We start from the raw sequence: 24,246 nt of genomic DNA on the forward strand, positions 1-24,246 counted from the left end.
GCATGGGACCTAATTAGTAGCCTTTGTGTACAGATATATGACTAGTCTAATAAATAGGAGGATTTTAAGAAGCACTTCTAACACGGTCTGATCATGTGTTTAAAGAAGCTAATTTAGCATGATTTCAGGCATAACTGTTGCCCCTGAAGAATATTTGAATCATCTGCATTGGCATTGTTTTTAGAGAGCACCAATACTGCTTTGATTGAAGTAGCCTTGTGGAACATGAAGCATCGCTTCTTGCTGAGTCAAGGAAATATTATCTGCATATATGAGGTGCATGTGTCATATGCTCGAATGTTGTTTAAAGGCTGCTAATAAGAAAATTACTTCACTTGCCTTCCAGAGATTGCTTCAGTAGTCTATGCTACTCGATCATAAACAATTTACCAGAGTGAACATTCACAGTTGGCTTTGCAATGTTTATTCAAAATACCACAAATGCCTACTAGACATGTGGCTGCACTAAAACTTGGAATTAATGACCAGTAAGATTTATAGGACAGAAAAACTTAGTTTATTACTCCAAAACAAAATGACAGGCACTTCGGTTATTTCTGCCATAAGAGTTTCTTACAGTAATTACTAGAGGGAACTCTGGCGCTGCAGTCGTACCACCATGGGAATGGTGGGAAGCACATGGATTTGTCTGATATTCGAGCTTGTGAATTCAAACGTTCTTGTGGCTTCGTATATTATACGCTATATAAATCTTATTGTCGATTTCAGCGCAGTCTATACTCTTCGAAGTGCAGAAGACGGCGCCAACACGCACAATTGCTATTAATTGCAACGATTGAGCTTGTCCAGGTGGCCAAATTGAAAGGCGCCAAGCGTCTCAAGGCACTGGTATGCCCGCGATAAATTCATCAGGGCGTTGCACTCGCTTGTCGTTACATGCCTCCGTGGCTTAATGGTTTCAATATCAGACTTGTGTTCTAGAGTTCCTGTGTTTGAATCCTGTCATCGGACGATTTTAATGTTTATTTATTTATTACACAATATTTGACAAAGTCACAAAGCCGTTTGAAGCCAAACAGATGAAGTTTAGGCAAATCCATGTACTTCCCATAATTTCCATGCTGGTGAAGCCGTTCTTGTTTGATCTTCTGTAGACACTAACGTCAGAGTTCCCTCTAGTAATTATTGTATGAAACTGATTTCTGCACCTCGCTCGTGCAGAAGCGGCACCACACCCGTTGCGTAAACATGCACTACCTTTCGGCCAAGTGTGCGGAATGCTGTGAACTCGCCCTGTACAAAGCCTGCACTAAGTAAAACAAATCACAACGTGCAGTTGCTGCCACGTTGAACTGGTGTAATGAGTAGTGAAATGCAGCACCTCCTGAACTAGTTCAGAAAGTGCAGGTTAATCAAGTGGAGATTATATAGTAACAGAAGTTGAGTGATTCTGCATTACATTCGCGAAATATACTTCATGATACTTTTCCATTTATTTCCTCAGTTATTAAGAATCCCTTTTGCATTGTTAAACGAAACTACAGAATGCCAACATATTTTCTAGCATTCACTGGTAGCAAACATGTAAAAACTTGTTCTAGTTTCTGGATTGCCGCTTTAACCATTAACCCCCAAGTTAATTCCGGAAAAATGTACCAAATTTTCCAAATTTTTTACGTACTCAATTTTTGGGTGTCATTCTCATTCTAAAAATATATTACTTCATTGGTCTCTGGTTAGAAATAACACAAAAATAAGAGCTGCTCTTGAGGGCAGCTTTCCCTCAATGCCGACTGTAACTCATCTTTGACAATAACAGCAGCATAACATCGGGCAGAAAGAGTGTGACTCGTCATTGGCGATATTGGTACTTCCTCCAGTCACTAGTACAGCTTGGGATCAAGGGTTAAAGGTTGCGACTTCGTTGCTGCCCAATTTTAATTCTGCAGCTGTTAAACTTGGGTGTAGCGTGTGTATGCGTGTGCATGCATTAAAATGACTTCACGCTAGAGCAAAGCAACTGTAGCGCAGAAAGGCATTAGTCATCTTTATATATTTGCTTTGTAAAGATGCGCTAAGTTTATCTTTTGCAGTATAGACTTCGCGCTCTTTGGCCAAAGATGCCCTTGTGCTACTAAAACCTATCAATTAATTAGCTTTTTGCAGTAGCAGGTGCTTATTCCTTTTTCAGGATCGGTGTGTGAGTTTTAATTTGTTTTTCTTGAACTGTGCAATTCCGACTCACAGGACTGCATGTCATCTGAGGTGTTCCTTTTTCAGTCAAGAATGTTGAGGTTTTGTTTGTGAAACTCGATTTCTTGCCTCAAACGAGCTTGTACAAACTGACCAAGCTGATAATTCTACCTGCTCATATGTGAAATATGTTGCGGTTATGAATCCTCATAATGAATGACACATAGCATAAACATTTTATCTATTAAAACAATTTAATGAAATTTTTCATGTCTTTCGTGTTCGTGTTCACTTCTCTACTCTCGTGTCCTGTCTGCATGCCTCACCTCTTTTTTTTGCATATTAAATATTATATAAACTTAACCATGCTTTTTTACCACAATGCAGGGGAAAAAGGTTCCGGTAACACCATGCATTCAGTATGGTGGCCCAGACGTGTATGCAAGCAACCTCCTTCACGTGGACCAAGAACTACTCTGCAGTGTCTCGCAGACTTCCATGCGAAGCCCTCAACATTCTCGTCTCAGTGGAATGGCTGCTCATCTATCTGCATGTCCATCACCAAGACGGCCAGTTGTAAAGCTCCTGTACCCATTTAAGAAAGCTTAATGATTTTTTATTTAGTTTTCACGGTTGGCCGTAGAATCTTACCATTTTTGATGTTTCTAACATTTTTACCTGGCACAAAGTGGTGCAATAACTAAACCAGTGTAATGTATTTAAGTGATGCTCACTCTAATGTCTATCTGGTTTTGTTAGTGTTTAAGAAATTTCAATGTCTGATCAGGCAACAGCATTTGAATTTGTCATCGTGGCTCGTTTCAATGAGCTGCTAGGAAATAAGACGCAAAACTTATCACCCGCCAGTTGTAGCATTTTTTTTCATGACTACAGTATACACGTTTCAAAAGATGGAAAGTGGGGGAAAAAAGCCTCAAGAACATAATCATCCTAGGATTGTCATGTCCTTACAACTCTGCAATGACTAATGCCTCATACATCTTGGGAGCACATTGGTCGCAATGCCTACAGGTATACTTGATAAGAGAATAGCTTGCACCCAGATTTGCCACACAGTTGATGGCTGATGGCTTTTGTTTGTCGACTTCATGTTACTACTATGTATTCAATATTCATTTAGATGTAAAGGACACTACAGGCACTGAAGTACCAAATGGCACTTGCATTTCAGGGGACAAAGTGCCCAGCATACCTGTCACAAAACGTGTTCTAGGGGCTACCTTGCCTCTATAGGTAAATCGACACCAGATGCTCTGTGTATAGTGTAATCAGTGTACTTGTCTGGAGTGCTTGAAAGATGTGCTACGGGCTGTACTGGCACTGTCTGAAGATAATGCATGGTTCTAGAAAGCCTGCAGCTGAGCATCTGCCACCATACTGAAGGAACTGTACTGATTTATTGTGTTGATGTTGAAATTTAGGAGCTGCAATGAATAGTTGTAAATGTGGCAGCGTTGCCAAACTAAAGCACAAATTACACACCTCGACTCACACAATGCACTCTGAAAGTTTTGCTACGTGGTATCTGTGTTTGCAGCCTGACCTTATGGCACCTTTACGAGCAATGGCAGGTGATTGCAGCTGCTGAGGCTTTATCAACTGGCAAGTTGAAAAAAGAATGCTGTGCCACCAGTGTGGCTGCACATTCCAAGATGCAAGCTATCCTGAACCAGGTGTTCGGCAGACAGTACATGTGCAGCCAAAACATGGTGTTTGAGCCCTATAGGCAACTAGGGTTCACAACTGCCCACAAGTGTGCTGTCATAACAGAAAGTTGAGAACAAGCAGCATTTTTAACGGTGTTCGAAACATTAGTGCAAGTCATTCTTTCACCAAGGCTGGTAATCATGCATATGTAACGAGAACAGGGCATTTGTTACACGCAAGGGGTCATGTGTCAAGTTTAATTAGATCAGTAATCTATGAGATGGATTTATAAAAAGTATACCTTTTGTTCCTCAGTGGTCTCTTGGAGAGATGACCATTTTCGGCAGTTTAGTTTTGACTTTTTATGTCTAGATTTGGTGTGCATATTTCAACTATAGCTAACAGTCAGTGCTCTGTCCTGCCCAGTTTTTATGTTGTCTTTGTGATATTTGCAATATTTTGCAGTTCAGTTGCAAAATATTGTCTATACTATTATATATTGTCTATGCAAGTATATGTCTTTACTATTACTAGTTTTCATGTTCAACTTTTGTGCAGTGCTCACTAGTTATTACTAGCCATGTTTTGTTCACATATGCTCTTGGATTGTTGCGCGAAGCGACACATACACAGACTGCAAGCAGACAGGACGAGCGCTAACTTTCAGCTAACTATACATATATATATATATATATATATATATATATGTATATATATATATATATATAGGTGATTGCAAAAAAACGCAGCATAACAACATGACAAGGTATGAAGACATCAGTTAAACATATCAGGAAGTAGGGAAGTCAAAAAAGGAAACAACAAAGACACTACTTCAGATTAACACACGTGTTGTGAAGATACTGAAATTCGCATTCTAACAGACAAAGATGCATGGCTAACGCAAGTCTCTCCTAATCTTTTAATGTGGAATGCCTCGATTATTTCCCGTGTGGTTTGACATTTGTGTTTTCAAACAAAGGTTTACAACCGCAATTGAAACAATGTGACGCTAGATGTGAAGCATTAGGATTGTAAAGTGAATGTGTTCTTTTAGTCTAATATTAATGCACCTGCCGCTCTGTACAATGTAAGTCTTCGCGCACTTGAGAGGAATCTGATAAAGTATACCAGTGTTACAAGGCACAAAAAGGGACACATGTCTAACGCCGCAATCATCTTTTCTGTTTAGCCACCCTGTTCAAGTTTCCTATTTATCATAGGCACATGATAGACAACTTGCGGGGCCAAGAAAACTTCATTCAAGTCATATCTATTGGCCACGTTCCATAAACCATGGGATAATCTATGTACATAGGGCACCACAGCAAACTTTTTTTTCTGTTTTTCTTGTTTCTTAGCCTGGCCTTTTACCCATTTTAAAAGCTTTCCGCAGGTTAGTGATAATAAATGCACAGGATAACTAGCCTTCTCGAGCCTATCTATTTGTTGTGAAAAACTGTTTCATATCGTGTCGACATGACTAGCTTATTCAGCTCTTAAGTTTGCCATTACTAATCATGTCCACACAATATGAAACAAAGTTTTTCACAACAAATAGATAGAGAGGCATTCCACATTAAAAGATTAGGAGAGACTTGCGTTAGCCATGCATCTTTGTCTCTGTTAGGATGCGAATTTCAGTATCTTCACAACACGTGTGTTAAACTGAAGTACTCTTTTTGATGTTTCCTTTTTTTACTTCCTTACTTCCTGATATGTTTAACTGATGTCTTCATACCTTGTCATGTTCTTATGCTGCGGTTTTTTGCAGTCACCTATATATATATATGTATATATATATGTTCTTCGTTTCAATAAAAATTTAGTTGAGAGTTAGCGCTCATCCTGTCTGCTTCTAGTCTGTGTCCGTGTCACTTCGCGCTACAATCCAAGATCATGTTACTGTACCAACTCGCCCAACTTTCTATCCTTGTGTTAACATAGACACACTCAGACTTGTTCTTACTTATGTGACCGGTTATTTTTGTACTTTATAATAAGATGCAGTGCTTTTCGAAGGAAAACGTGATAGTTCGTAGTGAGGTTATTTAAAAAAAGCTGTTCTGCTTAAAATTTAATTGAGCAAGCCTGTGCCATTATTCGGTGCTTATGTCTTTGTATTGGTATGGTTTTACTCCTTCTCGTCCTTTTTAATTTTAAAATGTGCAAACATTATTATGTTACCATTTCCCTTTAATGAAATAATAAATACTTTTCTTCTGACATTTCGTCACAGATTTTACAATGATTTTGTTCAATTAGGTAACCTTAGACCAGCTGATTGTTATTCTGGTAGCTTAACTTAAAATGCCTGTGGGATATTCAATGCAAGCACATGGTGAAAAACTAAATTATTGGGTATAAGCAGGTCACTGGCAGTAAGTGGAGCATACATATATTTCAGGAAATAGTGCATGCTTATATATTGAACAGCATGCACAGCTACACATGCTGTTTTGTTCGTAAATGCTGAAACATTATTCTAAGTGGAAGCGCTTTGTTGCACTTTGTTCTTTGGCTTTCAGTGCTACCTTTAAGTCACATATGTGAAAGTACTAGTAGAAGCATCCCGTGGAGATAAATGACAACTTTGACGAACAGAGGTATAAAATATGTGCCTAAAACGGCAAAAAACATCTTGACAGGCAAACGTATGCCAATCCATGCATTGCGTGCGCCCTATGGCATTCAATATGAGCTACAACAACGAGCTGTGGTGTCTTTCCCTGCTGGTCGAGCTGGTGTTGCGAAAATTTTTGACCAAGAAAAGTGGAGGTTTTTAATTTTTCTAACCATGCTTAACCATGCTTTTGGCTGTGTGCTGTTTCCACGGAGTGATAAGTACTGGTGCACCAAGGTGCGGGAGATCCTGTGTCCTTAGTGCAGCGCGCATTGTTATTGCGCTCTGCATCCTGCTGGCAGTGTACTATCACTGCAGAGGAAGATTACGAAAAGCATAGGGTGTGTGCATTGCTGTGATCATGAAACTGAAATTTTTTTCCTGAAAGGGTCGCACGTTATGCTACCACATGACGGACCAGAAGCGCAATATGACGACGCCTCACAGATTCTGGCTCATATTGAACAAGGTAGTACCATAGCTAAGGCTAGGCAGCATTCACAACAGCTAGTCTGCCCATTAACTACATGGCTGTAGTGAACGCTAAAATACTTGCAGGGATAACACCCTTTTGGAAGGGTATTGTCCATGCTACACCCATATTGAAAGGGTGGTGTCTGTGTTACACCCCATATAGAAAGGGTGTTGTTTGTTTTACACCCATAGGCAAGGTGACGTCATATTAACACCCCTTCTTTTGTGGGGTGTTAATTTGCACCGCTTTGCTTGGGGTGTAGCAATACACCCAAAAAGGGTGTCACCCATGGGACAAGTCATTTACACCCTTAAGGGTGTTAAAATTTTTAGAGTGTATATAGGCAAAATTGGAAGGAGGCAAAATATTGGAAGTAAACACACCTCGGTACTGCGCAACAAGAACAAAAAAAAGATCTATATGAATGCTGGCAGCATAAAGTTGGCTCATAGCCAACATTAAACCATACCGACTTCATAGTAGAATGGCCCATTACATACAACGGATTATTTCACTTTCTTGATTTTTTCTTTTTACTTAGTGCTTCGGCGTGCACCACAAGGGGTGTACCCATCCCGCGCCAATCCTCTAGAATGGTTATACTCCACAATGTCACAAGAGGTGCGGCATCCCTAAATATAGCAAAATGTGTGTCGCATCTGTACATGCATACCTGCTATCACCATTCTTCCCTCAAGACCCGTCATATATTGCCTTCGTCGTCGTAACATCACTGCGTAGCACCGTATCACACGGTATCCGCCTGATTTGTGTTCATTTCGCCGTAGCTTGTGAGTGGTGTAGCGTGTAAACATAAAATTATAGAAACACATAATAGGCATAAAAATTAAACTGTGACCTTTCGCTGTGGATGAAAATAAACATTGCCTGAGATCCCACATTGCACAGTTATGAAATTAAGCACAGATGTAGTCGTATAGAATTTCGTATACATCACTTGACGCAAGCTTCGCCTTACATGTATTCAAACAAAAGCTGTGAATATGCATTTTTTTGCTTGAATCTGTATCCAGAAACAGGTGGAGTGTTGGCATGACTGTCAGTAATATGGGCGCCATCCGCTACGCCTTCAACGCGAATCAACTTGAGCGTACAGACCTCTTCCGTAATGTCTAAAGACGTGCGCTCACACAAAGCAGCATTGTTTTCGCCGCACACATTGAAGGATAGATGTGCGTGTGTGAATGCAAGACGCAGGTGGAGACAACTGGCGAGGCGGCGCTCGCTCTCCTGCATGTTTCATCGAGTTGCGCTGTTCCGACATACATGGTTTGCTGGCTGCATGACATGACCCTGGCAACGCTACCTTTGTTTCGCAAGCTGAGATGGGTAAATTATATTCGCACACGAAAGGGGAAACCCAATAAAAAAGTATGGCGTGCCGCGATACCCTACACGCATTTGTTTTTTTCATGGGCACCGCCATATTGCATATGCAGCGGTGCCATCTATGGGCAGTCGGCAGGATGGCTTGGGCGAGCGCTCGAGGTCTTATGCTAGCTATACGCTTGGCGCAAGGTTCTGGTAGTTGTTTTAACGCTCGCTAAGTCTATTTAGTATGACGTGACGTCTTCTAAGTGGTAAACGGATCTATGAGACGTACTGAAGTTATTTAAGTCGACTTGTCCAGAGTTTCTTATGGCGTTAAGGTGGACAGAGCACCCGGCACGATGTATGCGTGCCGTGTTTGAGCCTACAACGAGACTCGCCCATCAGTTGTGCATTTCCAAAAAGTCGTTTCGTGAAGGTGCCATTACCATAGCATTCTCACTGTAATTATTAGCCGTGGTATAGCAACGATGAATAGTTGCGAAACATAAGACGATCCTAGCAGTATGAGCGTCGCTCTGCTCATGAATAAGTTGCATTGTTTAATTTGACGAAAGTTCAGGTTGTTGCCTTTAGAAAGATTGCGTGACTACCTCGATTGTTCGTCGACGTTGCCGCGCATGAATATTATAATATTTGGGCCCTATAACGTAAAAGAATTCTTATATGATTTTATTCCAATTTCCATGGGGGCAAATTTGCGTAACCGCTGACGCAAGCATTTGGCGGTGGCCCGAAGGGTTATTTAAATAGACAATCAAACGCTCTCCTCGTTTATAATAAGTCACTTTTGTTTGCTTCAAAAACGAATAACATTGGCTACACTGAACGGCTTGTCTTATATAATTGGCTGACAAGAGGCGTGGAACACGGTCAAGTGGATAGGGATTCGACGGGCAGGAGCCAGTGCACGGAACATTGATAATTGAATGACGAGGCTGGGGCCGGCGTCTGCGATGTGTCCACTTTCCCTTACTTTGCTTGCGGTGGCCGGTAGAAAATCGTGGCGGCATGCGCTGGACGGTTAAGAATGCGGCTAAAACGGATACTCAGCAAAGAATAGTTGGCAGGATGAGGTCGTGAACGTACCGAAAGTGCCCGAAAACGTTATACGGCTAGGCAATAAGTTTTGTTACAAGCAAATAAACCCATACTCTCCGGCAGGTACGAGTGGCCAGTGCCTGAGCAATTTGCGGCAGCCATGTTTTATTCCTTTCGGAACGACGCAGCCTGCCTCTATTCAGCAAAAAAGTTCAGTTGTGTTCAGCATATTAACGCATTTTTAAGCGTACACGTCGCTTTAGAGCGGCGAGTTTTCCCGGTTTTGTAATCTCGAGTCACAGGCAGGTGAAGTGGGTGTAGTCCGAAAACTTTCCACCAATAGCCAAGGGGCAATGCCAAAAAGGCGTAGAATAACAAATAACTATTTGTCTTTCGTTCGGGCCAATCATGCATAATCAGTGTATATACGTCATATCAGATGGGGAGCTGTCGCGGCTTTCGTGACGTCGCGTGACAGGCAGGCGAAGTGGGGTGGTCCGAAAAAAAATTCGACCAATCGTGGAGGGATGATTGCAGAATTGGAATAGACAAGTTTGAAATCGCTTTACGTTATAGCACCCTCGGTTTCTAATAACAGCAGACCGTACAGGGCGAGTAAAACTTATCGAGTGCTCAAGCGACCGGCTGCGGTCTGCGCACGCCTCTGAAGCAGCGGCGGATGCTGGGTTATAGGTGTCTGTGTTTTTGACGCATGGTCTAATCATGCGGCATGAGCATGCGAGGTCCTATAACGGCGTTGGCGAGTGTGTGTGTGTGTGTTTCTTTTTTTTTGAAAGATGAGGATGGAAACGAATTCTTTTTTTTCTTGTACGTACCGTCCTCCACAACGTACTCACCCGTTGTATGAATATTGTGTAATGAAATAGCCATATAATTATTCTGGTGTGGTCTCCTTTGTATATTACTGTTTGGCAGGGCCAAAAGTGAAGCCTCCGCTTTCAGACTGCTGCCCTTGACCCTGCACTCCTTCCACCATCTTTTATCGCCGTTTGAGAATATTTAGCGGAAGCTCCGATTGCTTTAACATGGTTCCCGAATTTTTCTGGCGCGAGAACTTTGTGTTCAAGCTTCGAGTGCACTTAGATGGTTCCAGAATCTTTTGGTGCGCGTTCCTCTGCGTTGCGAATGTTATACATGCAACTTTCACTTGTACATGTATTCTATCTTGCACTAGTTCGCTCGCAACCCTTTCATTTTCCCTGTACGTGTTACATCTAAGAAGTACCTTTCCTTCTTGTAATCCCAGCTTTTTGGCTTCTTGATGATCCCTGGAAGCCTGTTTAAGCTCTTGAATAGCTCGCCTTATTTCCTTGTTCCGCCACTTGTGTAGTTTCTCTTTTTACTCCAATTATGTTTTTAGCCGTGTTTGCCTTTCACTATGTGGCCTTTCATACATTGAGTAATTAGCATGCCTATAATTCCACCTTTCATTGACCCAATCATGGGGTCCACTATTGCTACATAAAATTGCTAATAATGAAAATAACCAGCGGTAAGATGTCCAGCTACTGAACCTGCGTGGATTCTGTACAGCAAAGAGCTTGCTTGTAGCCAAGGAGGCGGTGCACCCACTACTTGCGGGCCTCAAGTAAAGGCCCTGTCATGCCAGAGCGACAGGATATTGCTTTGGTCTCCCGATTTCAATGTGGTTAGGTTCTAGCTAAATCAATATGAAATGAGCTATCCTTCACTGCATACGGCGTGCAAACAAAAAATCATGAGCCGTTCGACTCTGTGAAGGTGGTTCATCAGCGAAGCTGTGTAGCACATGACAGGGAATTGACACATAATTTTCAACAAAGGCACGAACTCATTTATTGTCTTGGTGGGTGGTCATCGTGGCCACATGTACGCAAACTCATTTATTTTCTTGAACAGTGGTCATTATTTGACTCGCAACTACAATCACATGTTTGATACTTCTCAAATCGATGCACGTACGCCGCTGGGTTGTCGGTTGGGCCGGATGGATCTGGCATCGCAAGTGATATGTCTGCAACACGGAACGCGTAAACCACTCTTCTTTCGGTACCGACACATCCACATTGAAATCACCGACAACGACAACAGGGGTAGTGTCATTGCAGCTAATTCACGCAAAGAGGGTAGCCATGAACCTTACTGGACTGTGAGTCCTTGCATTTTCGCTTCCTTACGGGGTATAAGCCATTTCTCACAGGAGTATGAGCCATTCATGATGACAATTTTCGACATGCTGTTCTGCATGTTGTATGCGTGACTAGAAAGATCTTGAACATCGTTCGCTTCATTTTCTTGAGCGCTTGTAGCCTCTGCCTTACGAGGCTATGAACCATTGTATTATTTGCTTGCTTACGGGAGTATGAGTGCTTAAGGTTGCATGAAACCATTGATGATGATAGTTTTTGTTCACGGATAACAAAAATGCACGGAACCCTACTCATGTACAACTTCGCTGTAGAAGTGGTAATGGCGGCATATACACGGAAAACAATAACCCGCTACCAAAATCAGCAATAAGCGATTTCCGAAATTCGGGCGCTCATAACAGTTCGTCTATCAGTGATGCGATGCTGCTCATACCCGCAATTTGTATGTTTTCCACCATTTATTGAATGTATCGTGTCAGCACTACACATCTTGCACTGTATTTGAAACACAATTTGCAGCGTGCGCTGCTTCTGTGGCACCATTTATTCCAAAAGCAAACAAAAAACGTTTTTAATGTATGGCCTCCGATATCCAACATGGTACAATATCTCAGAGCCTATTTTGATCAAATGCAGCTGCTTTCAGCCTAATGAACCAAGACACCGAGAACGCATCGCCTAAATATCGCCAAGTAGCAGATTTGTAGGTAACGAATTACACGTAATAAATTACTTCTAATCAAGCATGTATTTAGTAATTTTGAAAGTTAGCAATTAATTTCTTTGTTCGGCAACTCTCAATGCAATTCAATTACTATTTTTTGAAAAACACAAGCTCTGAAGGGCGATGCAGATTTGAGCAGTTTATTTTGGCCGGTACTATAGTCTGAAGGTTCGTAGACATGTACGTGGGTTACCTCCTGCCCACGATTAGCTCCCAGCAGTTACGCCTCGATCACCTGAACGTGGCACGCATGCACATTACTGGTACACTGTTGGAATCATGTGCAAGCCAGAGCTTTTCTCTCGTAATGATTTTATTCTACATTATGCTTCGCTTAGTGAAGTCTGTAACTTCTATGATACACATGATTTTTTGGCTGTCAAACGCGCGTTTCCTTCGTTGTAATATTGCGTAACTCATGTAAACTTATGTTATTTTTCGATTGTAAAACACAAACACAATTTCTAGACTGAGGAAATGCAGGTATATGTTAAGATTAATTACAGATTTGGTCCAATTTCCACAGAACGTGAACGTTTGCTGACGACTGTTACTATTCGTTATTCAAAGCTAAATGACTAACGAGTGCAGGGCGCCGAAAGGAGGCGCCCCAAATGCTGGCCAACAAATGGAAACTTCTCTTGGATTCCTCGACAGCGACTTCCACTTCGAACGTTAATGCTAGGAAAGGTTCTAATACCATTTTTGACTTTTTCACTGGCCCTAACGGTAGCGTCTTCCGCTATCCCCAGCTAAAATGAAGCGCTGCGCTTCATCAAGAACCCGGAACCGAGTACTAGGGCATTGAATGACCTAAATATTGGGAGCAAGGTATCACTACATTGCTACAAAGCCGTTCTCTTAAGTGGGCGAATAGAGCGAGTTTTCTGTGTCGCTGCACATGTTTTGGCAAGAAAATAGAAGGGGGTGCGCGAATGAAATTTCAAAAAGCAATTATGGATAAGATATATAAAGTGTAAAGGGTTGCCAAGGGCGCATTCAATGAGTCTGGCCTGCTCGTTCCATTTTCTGTACTTTTGCAATGTAATAAAAGTATGGAGGAAAGTAACGTTAAGGTGATCGATGACCTATTTGACTAAATGCTTAATTGTTTTTCTGCGGAAGCAAACGGTAACCGTAAATAATTGCATTTTTGAATGAAGTAATTTCGATTGCAATCAGTGACTTTTCTTCTGTAGCATGTACAAGCCTACCCATTTACCGCTAGTACATTGCTGTTCAAGCATCATAACTCAAATAGAAAGAACATAGAAGTATCTGCTAGACACAATAGAACGAAACAGTGCAGGACAAGGACTTCGTTGATCTGAAACGGATGGTGTGGGCCTCGAATGCTCCGCTATGCTTCCTTCGTGTATGATACTGTCGTTGCAGTGGGACAAGAAAATCGCCTGACTTTCTGCCGACGAGTCCGTTCACGCCAATGCCCCGCAGACAGGGCCGTCTGCGATCCGTCCACTGACGGTTGGTGTCGGCGCATTCTGACAGAGTGGCCGACAGGACGGAAAACGCTGTCCGCAACCGCCGCAGAGAAAGACTGGTGTCGTGTCGGCCGGATTTGACTGGGGCTGAGTTAAATTTGTAGCTCGAGCTTTCGCACCTATATTCTCCACTGCGCTCCATATTCCTCCGGGTTCTCGGCTACTTTGCTATATTCATTAGAAAACTTTAGGGGTGAATAGCAACCTTTGTTTTACGTAGCCTCATTGTATTCACTAATAAGCTTGTCAAAGATTTTCCTAAGAAGCATTCGCACGTTAGCGAAAATCCCACTACACTACCAAACCTTCTAGTAGCATCACTGTACGTAATTATCTGCAATTCTCGGCGTCCGTTGCAGTTCTTTTGCCATAAGAAAACATTAACACTTTAAAAAACAATTTTTCCAGAGAACATGTCCACCACTCCCCGAGGACTGAGTTCATGTGACGTCATACACATTATTTTCATATTCATTCGAGGCAAATGAAAATGTGGAGCATGCGAGCAGGATGGATTGCGGGAATTGGGAAAGTCTAATACGTTCACTCACTCTGCATGGCGTTCCATCACGCTCCGATTGAGAAACAATCTTCCAGTCTACTTCGCTGAGGAGCAGAACGCATGGAAATGTACACGGAGAAAATACTGCAGTCTGTAAAGGGAAGAAGAGGGGGCTAATTAAACGTGCTGAATCAACTTGCATGCAGAGTAAAAAGGAATACCAAGATCAATTCCTCGATTGTGGGAAAGCGCTGTTGGTAAAAGCTTTATATTCCTAAAATTATGGCGTTCGCTAAATGATTAAATAATTGCACTATTAGAGATATGTCGGTCAAACGGTTAAACTTAAAAAAGATGGTAGCATCAATATTTGTTAATTGGTCTAGTCAATATGAGAAGAGCTCTAGGTTCCGTACTAATCAACAAACCTGTTTTGTAGACTTCTTAACAGTTGCAATAAAACCGATTCTGTTTAGCGATCACTCGCCCATAGAGACACAAGACCAAGTAGGACACATATTAACCGGAAAACGAATTGCTTAGCATGAATTAATGGCTCTCGTGCATGCGAATTCGACGCATGCAAACGAAATATTAGACGATAGTGCCTGAATAACGACGATATAACAGCCATGACGGCATGACAGCGATTGTGTGGCGACCACTGAATGACGACGATATAGTAATCTTGGTTTGCGTGACGTTGATGGCGCGACGAACACGTCGTGACCACAACGGGATAAAACACTGGCATCACTATGACAGAATAAGGACGATGCAAAGACCACGACAGCATAACGTAGACATTGACCACGAACTCATTGTTTTTGCCATTACCAGTGAATTTTCCCTTGCTTTAGTTGTCATGACTATGTCATACACGTCGTCGAGTTTTGTACAATATTTCCCTGAGTATATCAGACGCTCTCGGTGCGCAAATCAGATACTCTTCTACGCTGTGGTCTTAAGGGCATTATATAAAATCCGTTATATGTGTGCACATGAAAATGCATTCGTGTTTTCAAGAGTTTTATTTATTTATTTTTTGTTATTTCACTGTCTGTGAACATTTCTGTTGTTTAGTAGTCATGTACATGTCATGCCTTTTTCAGTTTTGTTTATTTTCTGAGCGTGTATCTTACCAAGTTATCCAAAATTATTTGTTTTCGGAAACGGAGTCAATAAAACCAGGCCAAAGATCTGTTGTGTTGGAAGTGGAATTTAAATACGTTCTGATATATGCTGGCATACTCAAAGTAGGAACAAGAGTGCGTGCGTGCTTACGCATAAAGAAATCCTGGCGAACCAATCGCCAGTACACAAATAATGCCTGGGGTAGCCCACACCTGCGATAAAAAAATATAATATGCCCCGCGGACACGCAAAAGAAAGCAAATGTAAAGGCGCCGGAGGCATGAGGAAGGGTAGCTTGGGAGTGCAGCGGGCTGGCATAATAAAAACAAAGACAAAAAATGCTAGGGAGAGGAGGCGTCGCGTGGCTGCTGTTCCTGTTGTCATGACAACGTAAGCAATCATGTGCGCCGCCATTTTCCCAAAGCATCTCCCTCCAAAAGGAGGGAGATGCACAGGGCCGTGGCATAGCGTCAAAAGAGCGTCTGCTTCAAAACAGCTAATGGCAGCTATGCGGAAATTCACCCCTGGGCTTTTACTCACCTGTGATGTCACGACTCTGCCCTACACCCTTGGGGGTGCGAGGAGGCTACGTGGCTCGGTGCTCTCGCAGGTGGTTGCTAGGCAACGCGAGGGGGCGCACAGATGGGCTGATTTTTTTTTTTTTTGTAACGCTTCAAGGCGGAACTAAAGGTTAAACAGCTCCGGCTGTTAAAAAAGCCGGAGACAGACAGCTATTCGCTTTAATACTCCTGGAAAGCAACGGTATGGGCTCGCCACACATGGGCGCATAACTTGATGTGATAGCGCCAGCTCACACGCGCCGGTCGTCTCTTAACATGACGAAACAACAATGATGGGGCACTGACGGCGTTCGAAATGAAAGGGGTAGTTAAAGACCTCCGAAATGCACAGGGGCAACTCCTAGTTCACCACTGTTGCTTGAGACGGAGTGGGATATCGAGCAAGCGAGCCAGCGGGCGAAAGAACAGCGGAGGAGAGGGTGGCGTCTGGCTATAAACAGAAACGAGCAACACGCACGACACGCACGGCGCGTACACCAAGCCTTCACAACGCGGCGCTTTAACAGCACACCAAGACGATTCTACATTGAGCAAGGTGGTGATACCATACCGTCGTCACATCGGTTACATGACCAAGCATGTGGCCAAGGCTGCGCTCGTTTGAGTAGTCGTGCGTTTCTGTTTACAGTTGCGCTGTCCTTTGTTATGCAAGTTTCGCAGTGCTTTGTTGTCTTACTTGGCACTGCATGTGCAGCGATTTGTTTGTATGATTTTAATTTGTGGAGCAGCTGAGTTTTGCATTTGAGAGCGCCGAGTGGAGGGCACTAAATTGCTCTTCAAGCTCATTGTCATGTCGCTATGGCTATGTGAGGCGCCTGTTCAGTGACGTTGTGATTAGGGCGTTAAGAGCAGTATTAAGAAGAGAGACGAAACGTTGTATTATATGCCTAGCTTCGGGATCGGCCGTCATGCGTGAAACTAGCAAGCTTCGCACGATGCGACCAAATGCGGGAATTGCTGTTTCTGCGCACATTGCCTACATTCTCTGGAAAGCCGTCATCCTGGTATTTCAGTCTCCCGTTTAACAAGAATGTTGCAGGGAAGAGAACTGACAAATGGGCACTTTGTTAACAATTCATTATGAGTACGGTAGCGCAAGAGATGAGATAAAGTGTCCGTCCTCTTTCCTTGCCTTCTACAGCAGCGCACTCGTAGAATTTTGCGCAAACCACACCGTGCTGTTATTGCTCGCAATTCAACATCTTCGAGTGTGTTTTGGCCCCTTTGTCCCACGTAATTGGTATTTCATGGCCTTAAGATGAACTTCGTGTCCAATATGAAACGGCCGAATTCGATTTTCTTTGGCGCCCCGGAATGGCAGCAATATATTGCGCTGATTGTACCGTTATACTTGTCATAGTTTTTTTCTGGTTCGCGAATGGATACCGCATATACTCTGCATACATCGCTAGTGGATACTTCATTTTTGATTGGTGAATCCCCTTGGTGTGAAATATCCTTTTACTCTACTTAGTCCCTATTCTTTGCGGTTTGTGACAGGTGCCGGTCGCTAAGCTGCGCGGCCTTCGCGACGCTTAGTCTGCCGTCTTCCGAGTTCGTGCGTGTGCCATGTGTACGCACGAAGTTTGAGAAGTGCTCGCGCGGTGTTTTCGACTTGCCCGCCGCTCGCGCGCTTCGCGCAACATGGTATGCGCTGTTCTTCGTCTTTGTGCAATGAATATTCCAAGCGTGCGTCAGACAGAAGAACCTCTGGTCAGGCATTTAGGCATGTCAGTTCACAAAGTAAGTTGATCGGTAAAAGTACGTAGCATATGCTGCTTAGAAACCATGCAATATGGGTTGTTTGCACTGCACTTTTAGTCATGTCATTGCAGAATCGATTTGTGCGTGATTAATTGTATATATTGGTCACTGACTGGATGTCTTAGTACAAAATATGATTAGAAGGCGGCAGTTTGCCATTAAATGCAGCAATATCGTACTAATGCTCGGTTACTTAGCGTGGTGGCTTGCATGGTAGTACGCATTTGAAAGGTGACGTAAAACGTGATAATACTTTAAGCGCAGAGTGGCTTTAATTCTGGCTCCACTGCAATGTGCCCCTTGACCGTTTTCATTAAGTCCACTGGCATCAACACAGTTGCCCGTGGTGAAAGAGCGGGAGAATATGTGGATATGCATTGGGGCATCTTCCCTTATCAGCATTAAAGACATCCCCAAAATCTTTTAAGAAATACAAGCAATTAGATTGCTAGCACAGGAAGGGCGAGTGAACTAAATTTACATTGTCATTGCATAAGCTGTCGCTAATTTCAGTTGAAATACTTAGTATACTTAATGTGGAATGTTCACATTATATGCGCATTTCATTGAAGAGCCTGTTAAGAGCAATTTTCGCCATAAACTTTCATACTTAGCATTACTTAGGTTTATTTTGATAACCTGGATACAGTGTTGTAGTTGCATATTTTGTATATATGCCACTTTCACAAGTCACAAAATTTAGCACATCTTTCACATTGTAGCCTAAGTGCGCTGTTATATGATTCATTGCAAGGTGCAAAAAATTTTTAAAATGTGCCCGCTTGCCCACTTATCTGGCAACCACACCGAGAGGGAGCACTTAAAGTTCAGTGCTGCCAAGTGAAGAGAGAGCGCGTACATGTGCATGTGCAAGTGTGGGCAAGTTGTTCTGGTGACGCCAGTGCATCTGAATTGAAAACATTTCACCTACTGGCGTAGTGCAAAATACATGTCCGCTTCAACGAAATGAAGCCCCAGTGCAGAAATCTGGGCATTCCATCCCAGGGCCGCAAGTTGAAAAACATTGAAAATATTTCAAGTAGCAGCATGTACGGCAGTTGCTCTGCCCGCAGAACTGTAGATTACAAAGTGGTGCGCTCCCACGCTGTTCACTAATGAAACTATGGCTGGACTATGCGCCGAAAATGTTTGGATGTCAAAGTGGGGTTGAACTGGTAAATCACTTGTTAGGGACTTCAAGTGCGAAAGCTTTTTGTCATTCACAGTCCATTTTACAGCGAAGCTATTAGCCCCTAGTTGGTCGGCATTTTTTGTGTCCGTGTCCGTTAGCAAAAAAGTGGGCCGATCGCGGTGACAATGCAGGGCCAGAAGCGATGGCTTATACCCCCGTAAGGCAGAGGCTCGCGTCGATACTCGGAAAGGGCTCTGGCGGAGTGGTTGAGCGCACTCTTCGGTTTTATGCTACGCTTCTCAAGTGGTGTTGTCGAATCCTCAATGACGTCAAAGAATGCATGCACTCAACAAAGTGAAGCGCACAGAGCATGCATCCTTTGAAATAATGGATCCAACACACAGAAATGTGTACCTTTCAATAAAGAACAAACGCAGAAGAAGCATCCAAGCCACATAATTGATGATAAGGTGCGCCTGGTAACAGTGCCAAGCACGTAGCGCTCTCGCATACCTTTCCTTTTTCGACTACTGCTGTTCCAGCTGCCGCGGCGATGGCAGCATGCGACGTGGAAAGGGCGTCCCTACCCTTTCGTATATGCAATCACCAGCCTAGCACCTGATTTCAATTTGGCTGCTGTACCGCTATGGGCGGCGACGTTATGTCACAATTACCCTTGGTACCACTACTGTGAAGCAATAAAGCATTGCCTACTTCCCTCAGCAGTTGTGGTGGTTGCTTTACACTGCTTCGCTGGACATTCACTTTCACAGGGCCTGGATGGTGAGGCAATATCTTTTGTTTTACTTTATGAGATTAGATATGTGTTGAGTGTGTACTAATGTTTTCACGGGTTTGCAAACGATTTATTTCGACATTATGCTTGCATTTCCGAGAGTGGTACATACGTGCTTCTTGTATAATGCGTTTTTTGGATAAACCAATCCGTATTATCATGAACATTGCTTCCTTGGTTACTCAAACGCAGCTTCCTGTGCATTCTAGTTCCTTTCCAGGTATATACAATTTCTAATTATGTGGCTTGAACATTTATTTCACTTTTACGGGAGTACTAAGCTCATTTTAGATGAGTAGCATTGTTCCGTGTCATCGTACTTTGCATTACAATGGTGCTCACTTGTTACACAGATTTCCTCGTTTGAGTAATCTATAACATATTTCACTTGACTGTATTTTTTTGGTTTTGTGCTTCTTTTAATTCTTACACCATTAGTATATTCGATGTATCCCAAAGCCAATATTTTCAATTTGGACATGTTCCCGTTGTTAGATTTTTATCCCAGGATTTATTTTTGATGGTATTGCGCGTTGTTCCTTTTTTATGTCCTTTTCAAGCCTCTAGATTATTGGTAACATTGCTTGGAGGCAGGTACCATGCGATTCAATCTCGCATTTTCATTGTGCTTCTTGCCGTTACTGGGATATTAATTTCTAAACAAGTCTAATCGGTTTGTCTGATAGCATTTGCTCTTTACTATGCAATAGGAAACATTAGCCTCTCCATGCTCTTGATGTTCGTCATTGTATATGTACTTACGAATTTCATTTATGTATGCTCTAGTTATTGTTGATCAATTTCTAGTTCATCAAGAATTGTTTCTGGGAGTTTTGGACATTCTTAATGTGCTTTTAATTAAATTTACCTTGCATTTCTAATATATTTCACTAAAACCTTGCATCAGTAGTATTTTTTCAATAAAGTGTTGCTGTGTGATATTCTCATTTCAAGGGCTCTTGGCACAAAAGCTCTGGCCTGGCCGATTGTCAAAAAGCGCCCGTTTCTTAGCGGGATGTTATTTCCTGTTTGGTTGTGAACATCGTTGCTGCATATCAAAGGTGGTATTCCAGAGTAATTTTCCTGGACATGTCCTATTTATGTGACTTAGTCGCCGATGCGTCGGCCTCGGCAGACAGCAGTGCTTGGCACTGCGCCAGGACCTCCGTAGTCCTGGACACCAACGCTTCGATTCATCTGGAACCCGTGAAAACGAGCTTCAGATTATCGTAAACCTTTCAAGACTGCTTGTAGAGACAGCTTTTTTGATAACATCTTAAAAGCGTTTAGAAATCGTGCACAAAGAGCCCTGGCAAAGAGATTATTCGTGCCTGTCTCAATCCTATTTCAAGACCAGCCTTCCGTATATGTTTTGAAGAGGTGTTATAGATCGGCTGAAGAAAGTAATTAAGCCGGACATATCAGACATACACGACGTTTCAACAACGAATTTGTCTTGCTCGTGTCTTTCAACCGTTTCTATCGTCTCGGATAAACGCTGTAAAAACGTTATGTAACACTTCTTTCGCTACCAAGCTACAGGAGATGCCCTCAGGCTTTTCGCAGGATGGAAGATGATGTCGCGCAGCATTTCGCCGACTTGTTGCCTGATAGCTTCACTGTCTCGTTTTGAAACTCGTTAAGGGCTCTGCCGGAATGGCCGAGCGCACACATCGGTTATTTGCGACGCTTTGCAACTGTTGTTTGTAGAATCTTTGTTTACGTCGAAAAGTATCGTCGGAAAAGACTTCTGAGCGTTTGCTGCTGACTTTGGGGGAGACTTGGATTGCTGTCGAAGTCTACTTCGGGAACTACGGTGGTCGGGGTAGAGGTGGCAGGATCCGAGACGACAAATGCGCTGCTGGTTTCTACAATTTTCTCGATGTATGCGATCGCCGTTCCTTATTTGATGTGCTTGAACCCCTGGCTTAAGTTTGTCGTCCTCACTCTCGATTTACCTCCGTGAAGTCGAGCTATCCCTCTTGCGATGCCAAATTCCACGGTCGGGCCGTAGGCGTATGTCGCCCTGGATGACGCCTTCTACGTCTGCGGGTGTTTCGTTGCCGACGGAAATGACAATGCTGGAGCGAGGCGGGATGCTAACTTGATCCTCATGTACACTTAAGGCACGCTGACTGGAAGGCATCTCCATCGGCATCGCTTGCTCTGTGGACAGCGTTATCGACTTCAACCTCAGGTGGATGATTGCACCGTGTTGGTTCAGGAACTCCGTGCCGGCAATTACGTCTAGCGAGAACTGTTGGAGCAAAACGACTGTCGCAGAGTAGGTCCAGTCATAAGCTGTAATTCTTGCCGTGCAAATTCCAGTCGCCGTTATGAGGTGTCCTCCAGATGTGGAAATTTCAGGGCTGTCTAATGCAGTCTTGACTTTCTTGAACTTGGCGGCGAATAATCCACTAATCACAGAGTAGCCGGCTTCAGTGCGTAGAAGCGCGGTGACTTCGTGGCTGTCGAGAAGCACGTCAAAATCGGTGGTTCTTTGTCTTCCGTTCCAGTTAGCTCATCGTGCCAGATCACAGCTGTGCGGAGTTGACCAGTGGCTGGTACGTGGCATCGTCAGGTCACCTTTCGTCGGCGTATTCTTGACTACTAGGCTTTGTCAAGATGGCGGCGTGCCGTTGCCACATCCTCGAGCCAGATCTTAAAGTACTGTCATCGTCGGCAGAGGACCTTTCGCATTTCGAAGTACAACAACCACACCTCCTTCAATTGCTCCTTTTACTTTTCCAGATACGGGCTGCCGGAGGAGCTCCGGTATAAGGCAATGTATGGTCGCGCTGTAGTCACAGGTAGCGTGCTGGCAACGAAGAATGGGATAGTAACTGAGGGATCTATTGAGTGACGGTGAGGTATTTGGCGATGTAACGTGTACGTTCCTCCTGCTGTCGACGCGGTGCGTTCACGGCGAATCCTCGAAGCACCAATTCCTGGTATGGGCACCGATGGTAGACATCTGTGTCTTCCCTGATGTGATAGCAGAGCGAGTTCTGGTAGGAGGCACGCCAAATGTCAGTCTTCGTAGGGTACTTACGCTGGGTGAAGGCTGGACGTGCTGGCGGCGGTGGCGGTGACGGACGACGGAATAGCGGCTTTACGGCGCCCTGGTGCAGTCATTCATGGCGGGCGATGGTGGCGTAAGGCACCGCATCCGGCTGGGCTTGCGGCGATGCCGGAACTTCTTGTTCTTCTAGCGACCGCTCTAGCTCTTCTTTAACGATGTCAGCGATCGAGGCCAGCTGAGGCTGCGACCTTGGGTACAACTGCAGCTCTTCCCGTACGACCGTTTGGTCGTCTCGCGCAAGTCACCGGCGCGCAGCGCTTGAACTTCGCGGAGGGGGGGGGGGGGGGGGCGGTTCCTTGTCAATGCAGGCCGCTTGTATTGCCTCGTGCGCATTTCAAGCATCTTCTCGGTAGTTGTGCCCTCCGTAACAAAAACAGCGGCAGTCTTGGGCGGGTTGCGTATCAATCCGGCGAAGAATTGTTCTTTCACACCCCGCATCAAGAACCGAACATTATTTTCTTCAGACATGTCGGGGTCGGCGTGGCGAAAGAGGCGTATCATTTCTTCCCCAAAAATTGCAATGCTCTCGCTCGGTAGCTGCACGTGGGTTCCAGTAGAGCTTCGGCTCGTTCTCGATGCACGATGCTCGTAAATGTCCGCAGAAAGCAGCTACGGAACAGCTCCCATATTGTCAGAGTCGACTCCCGGCCCTCAAACCACGTTCTGGCGGCATCTTCTAAGGAAAAGTATACATACCACAGCTTGTCGTCAGAGTCCCACATGTTGAAAATCGCGATTCGTTCATACGTCTGCAGCCAGGTGTCTGGGTCTTCAGTCGATTATCCAAGGAAGGCTGATGGCTACCGAGTTTTTTACAGCACGATGATGGACTTTGGGGCTGTAGATTTGGCCGCGATCTTCTTCGTTGTCACTGGTAGAAAACCCTGTTCCGGGGGCAGGCGTTTTAACCTGTGACTTGCTCGATGGTCTGTAACAAACTTGGTGTTTTCTTCGTGGCCTGCGCTTTTATCACTGCTAGTCGGCGGCGCCCGGTACAGGAACACGAAGCACCTCCACCAGTTGTCACGTGTAGTGACGGTAAAGAGCACAGTAGCAAAAGTTCGAATGGCGAAATTACCTATTTATTGGACGAACCTGTCCCCAGAAAAGCAGGCTACGCTCAAAGCACAACAATAGCGGCGAACACAGTCAGCGACCGTCGAAAAGCTGATGTGCCGCTGAAGCGGGTCTGCCTTTATACATGAGTAGTCGAAGGTTCGAGGGTATAATGGCTGGTTCCCGCGTGTCTTCCACAAAGTGCTGCACGATTCGCGTCGCAGATGCAATCAGATTACAAAAGCTTCGGTGACAACAGGCAGCAGATAGAACCATCGCTTACATTTCCGAGACTTGCGATACAAGCGGGCACGTCACATGCTGATCAATAACTTTGTTAGCCGATGAAAAGCGGTCACCCGAAAAAATATAAACAACTAGTCAATATTATTGAAATCAGGCCGTGGACCCTAAAAGCGTGAGCAGCGTCGTAATTTATAATTATATATACCGTAGGTGACGCCACGGAGTAGAAAAAATGCGTTGTATCAGTCTCCGTAAGCATCACAGCC

The 24,246-nt window shown here is 43.9% G+C and overlaps 1 protein-coding gene across 1 annotated transcript in view; it reads right to left on the reverse strand.

Annotated features, from left to right (window-relative positions):
• LOC126525130 (uncharacterized) overlaps window positions 1-24,246 on the reverse strand; it is a 40,112-nt gene that overhangs the window by 11,914 nt on the left and 3,952 nt on the right. Inside the window, exon 3 of the mRNA XM_050173186.3 lies at window positions 14,239-14,340. Within this exon, the coding sequence (XP_050029143.2) occupies window positions 14,239-14,340 (102 nt within the window). The remainder of the gene's footprint in view (window positions 1-14,238; window positions 14,341-24,246) is intronic.

Source organism: Dermacentor andersoni, chromosome 3 (genome assembly GCF_023375885.2).
Source record: "Dermacentor andersoni chromosome 3, qqDerAnde1_hic_scaffold, whole genome shotgun sequence".
In the NCBI taxonomy this organism is placed as follows: Eukaryota; Metazoa; Arthropoda; class Arachnida; order Ixodida; family Ixodidae; genus Dermacentor; species Dermacentor andersoni.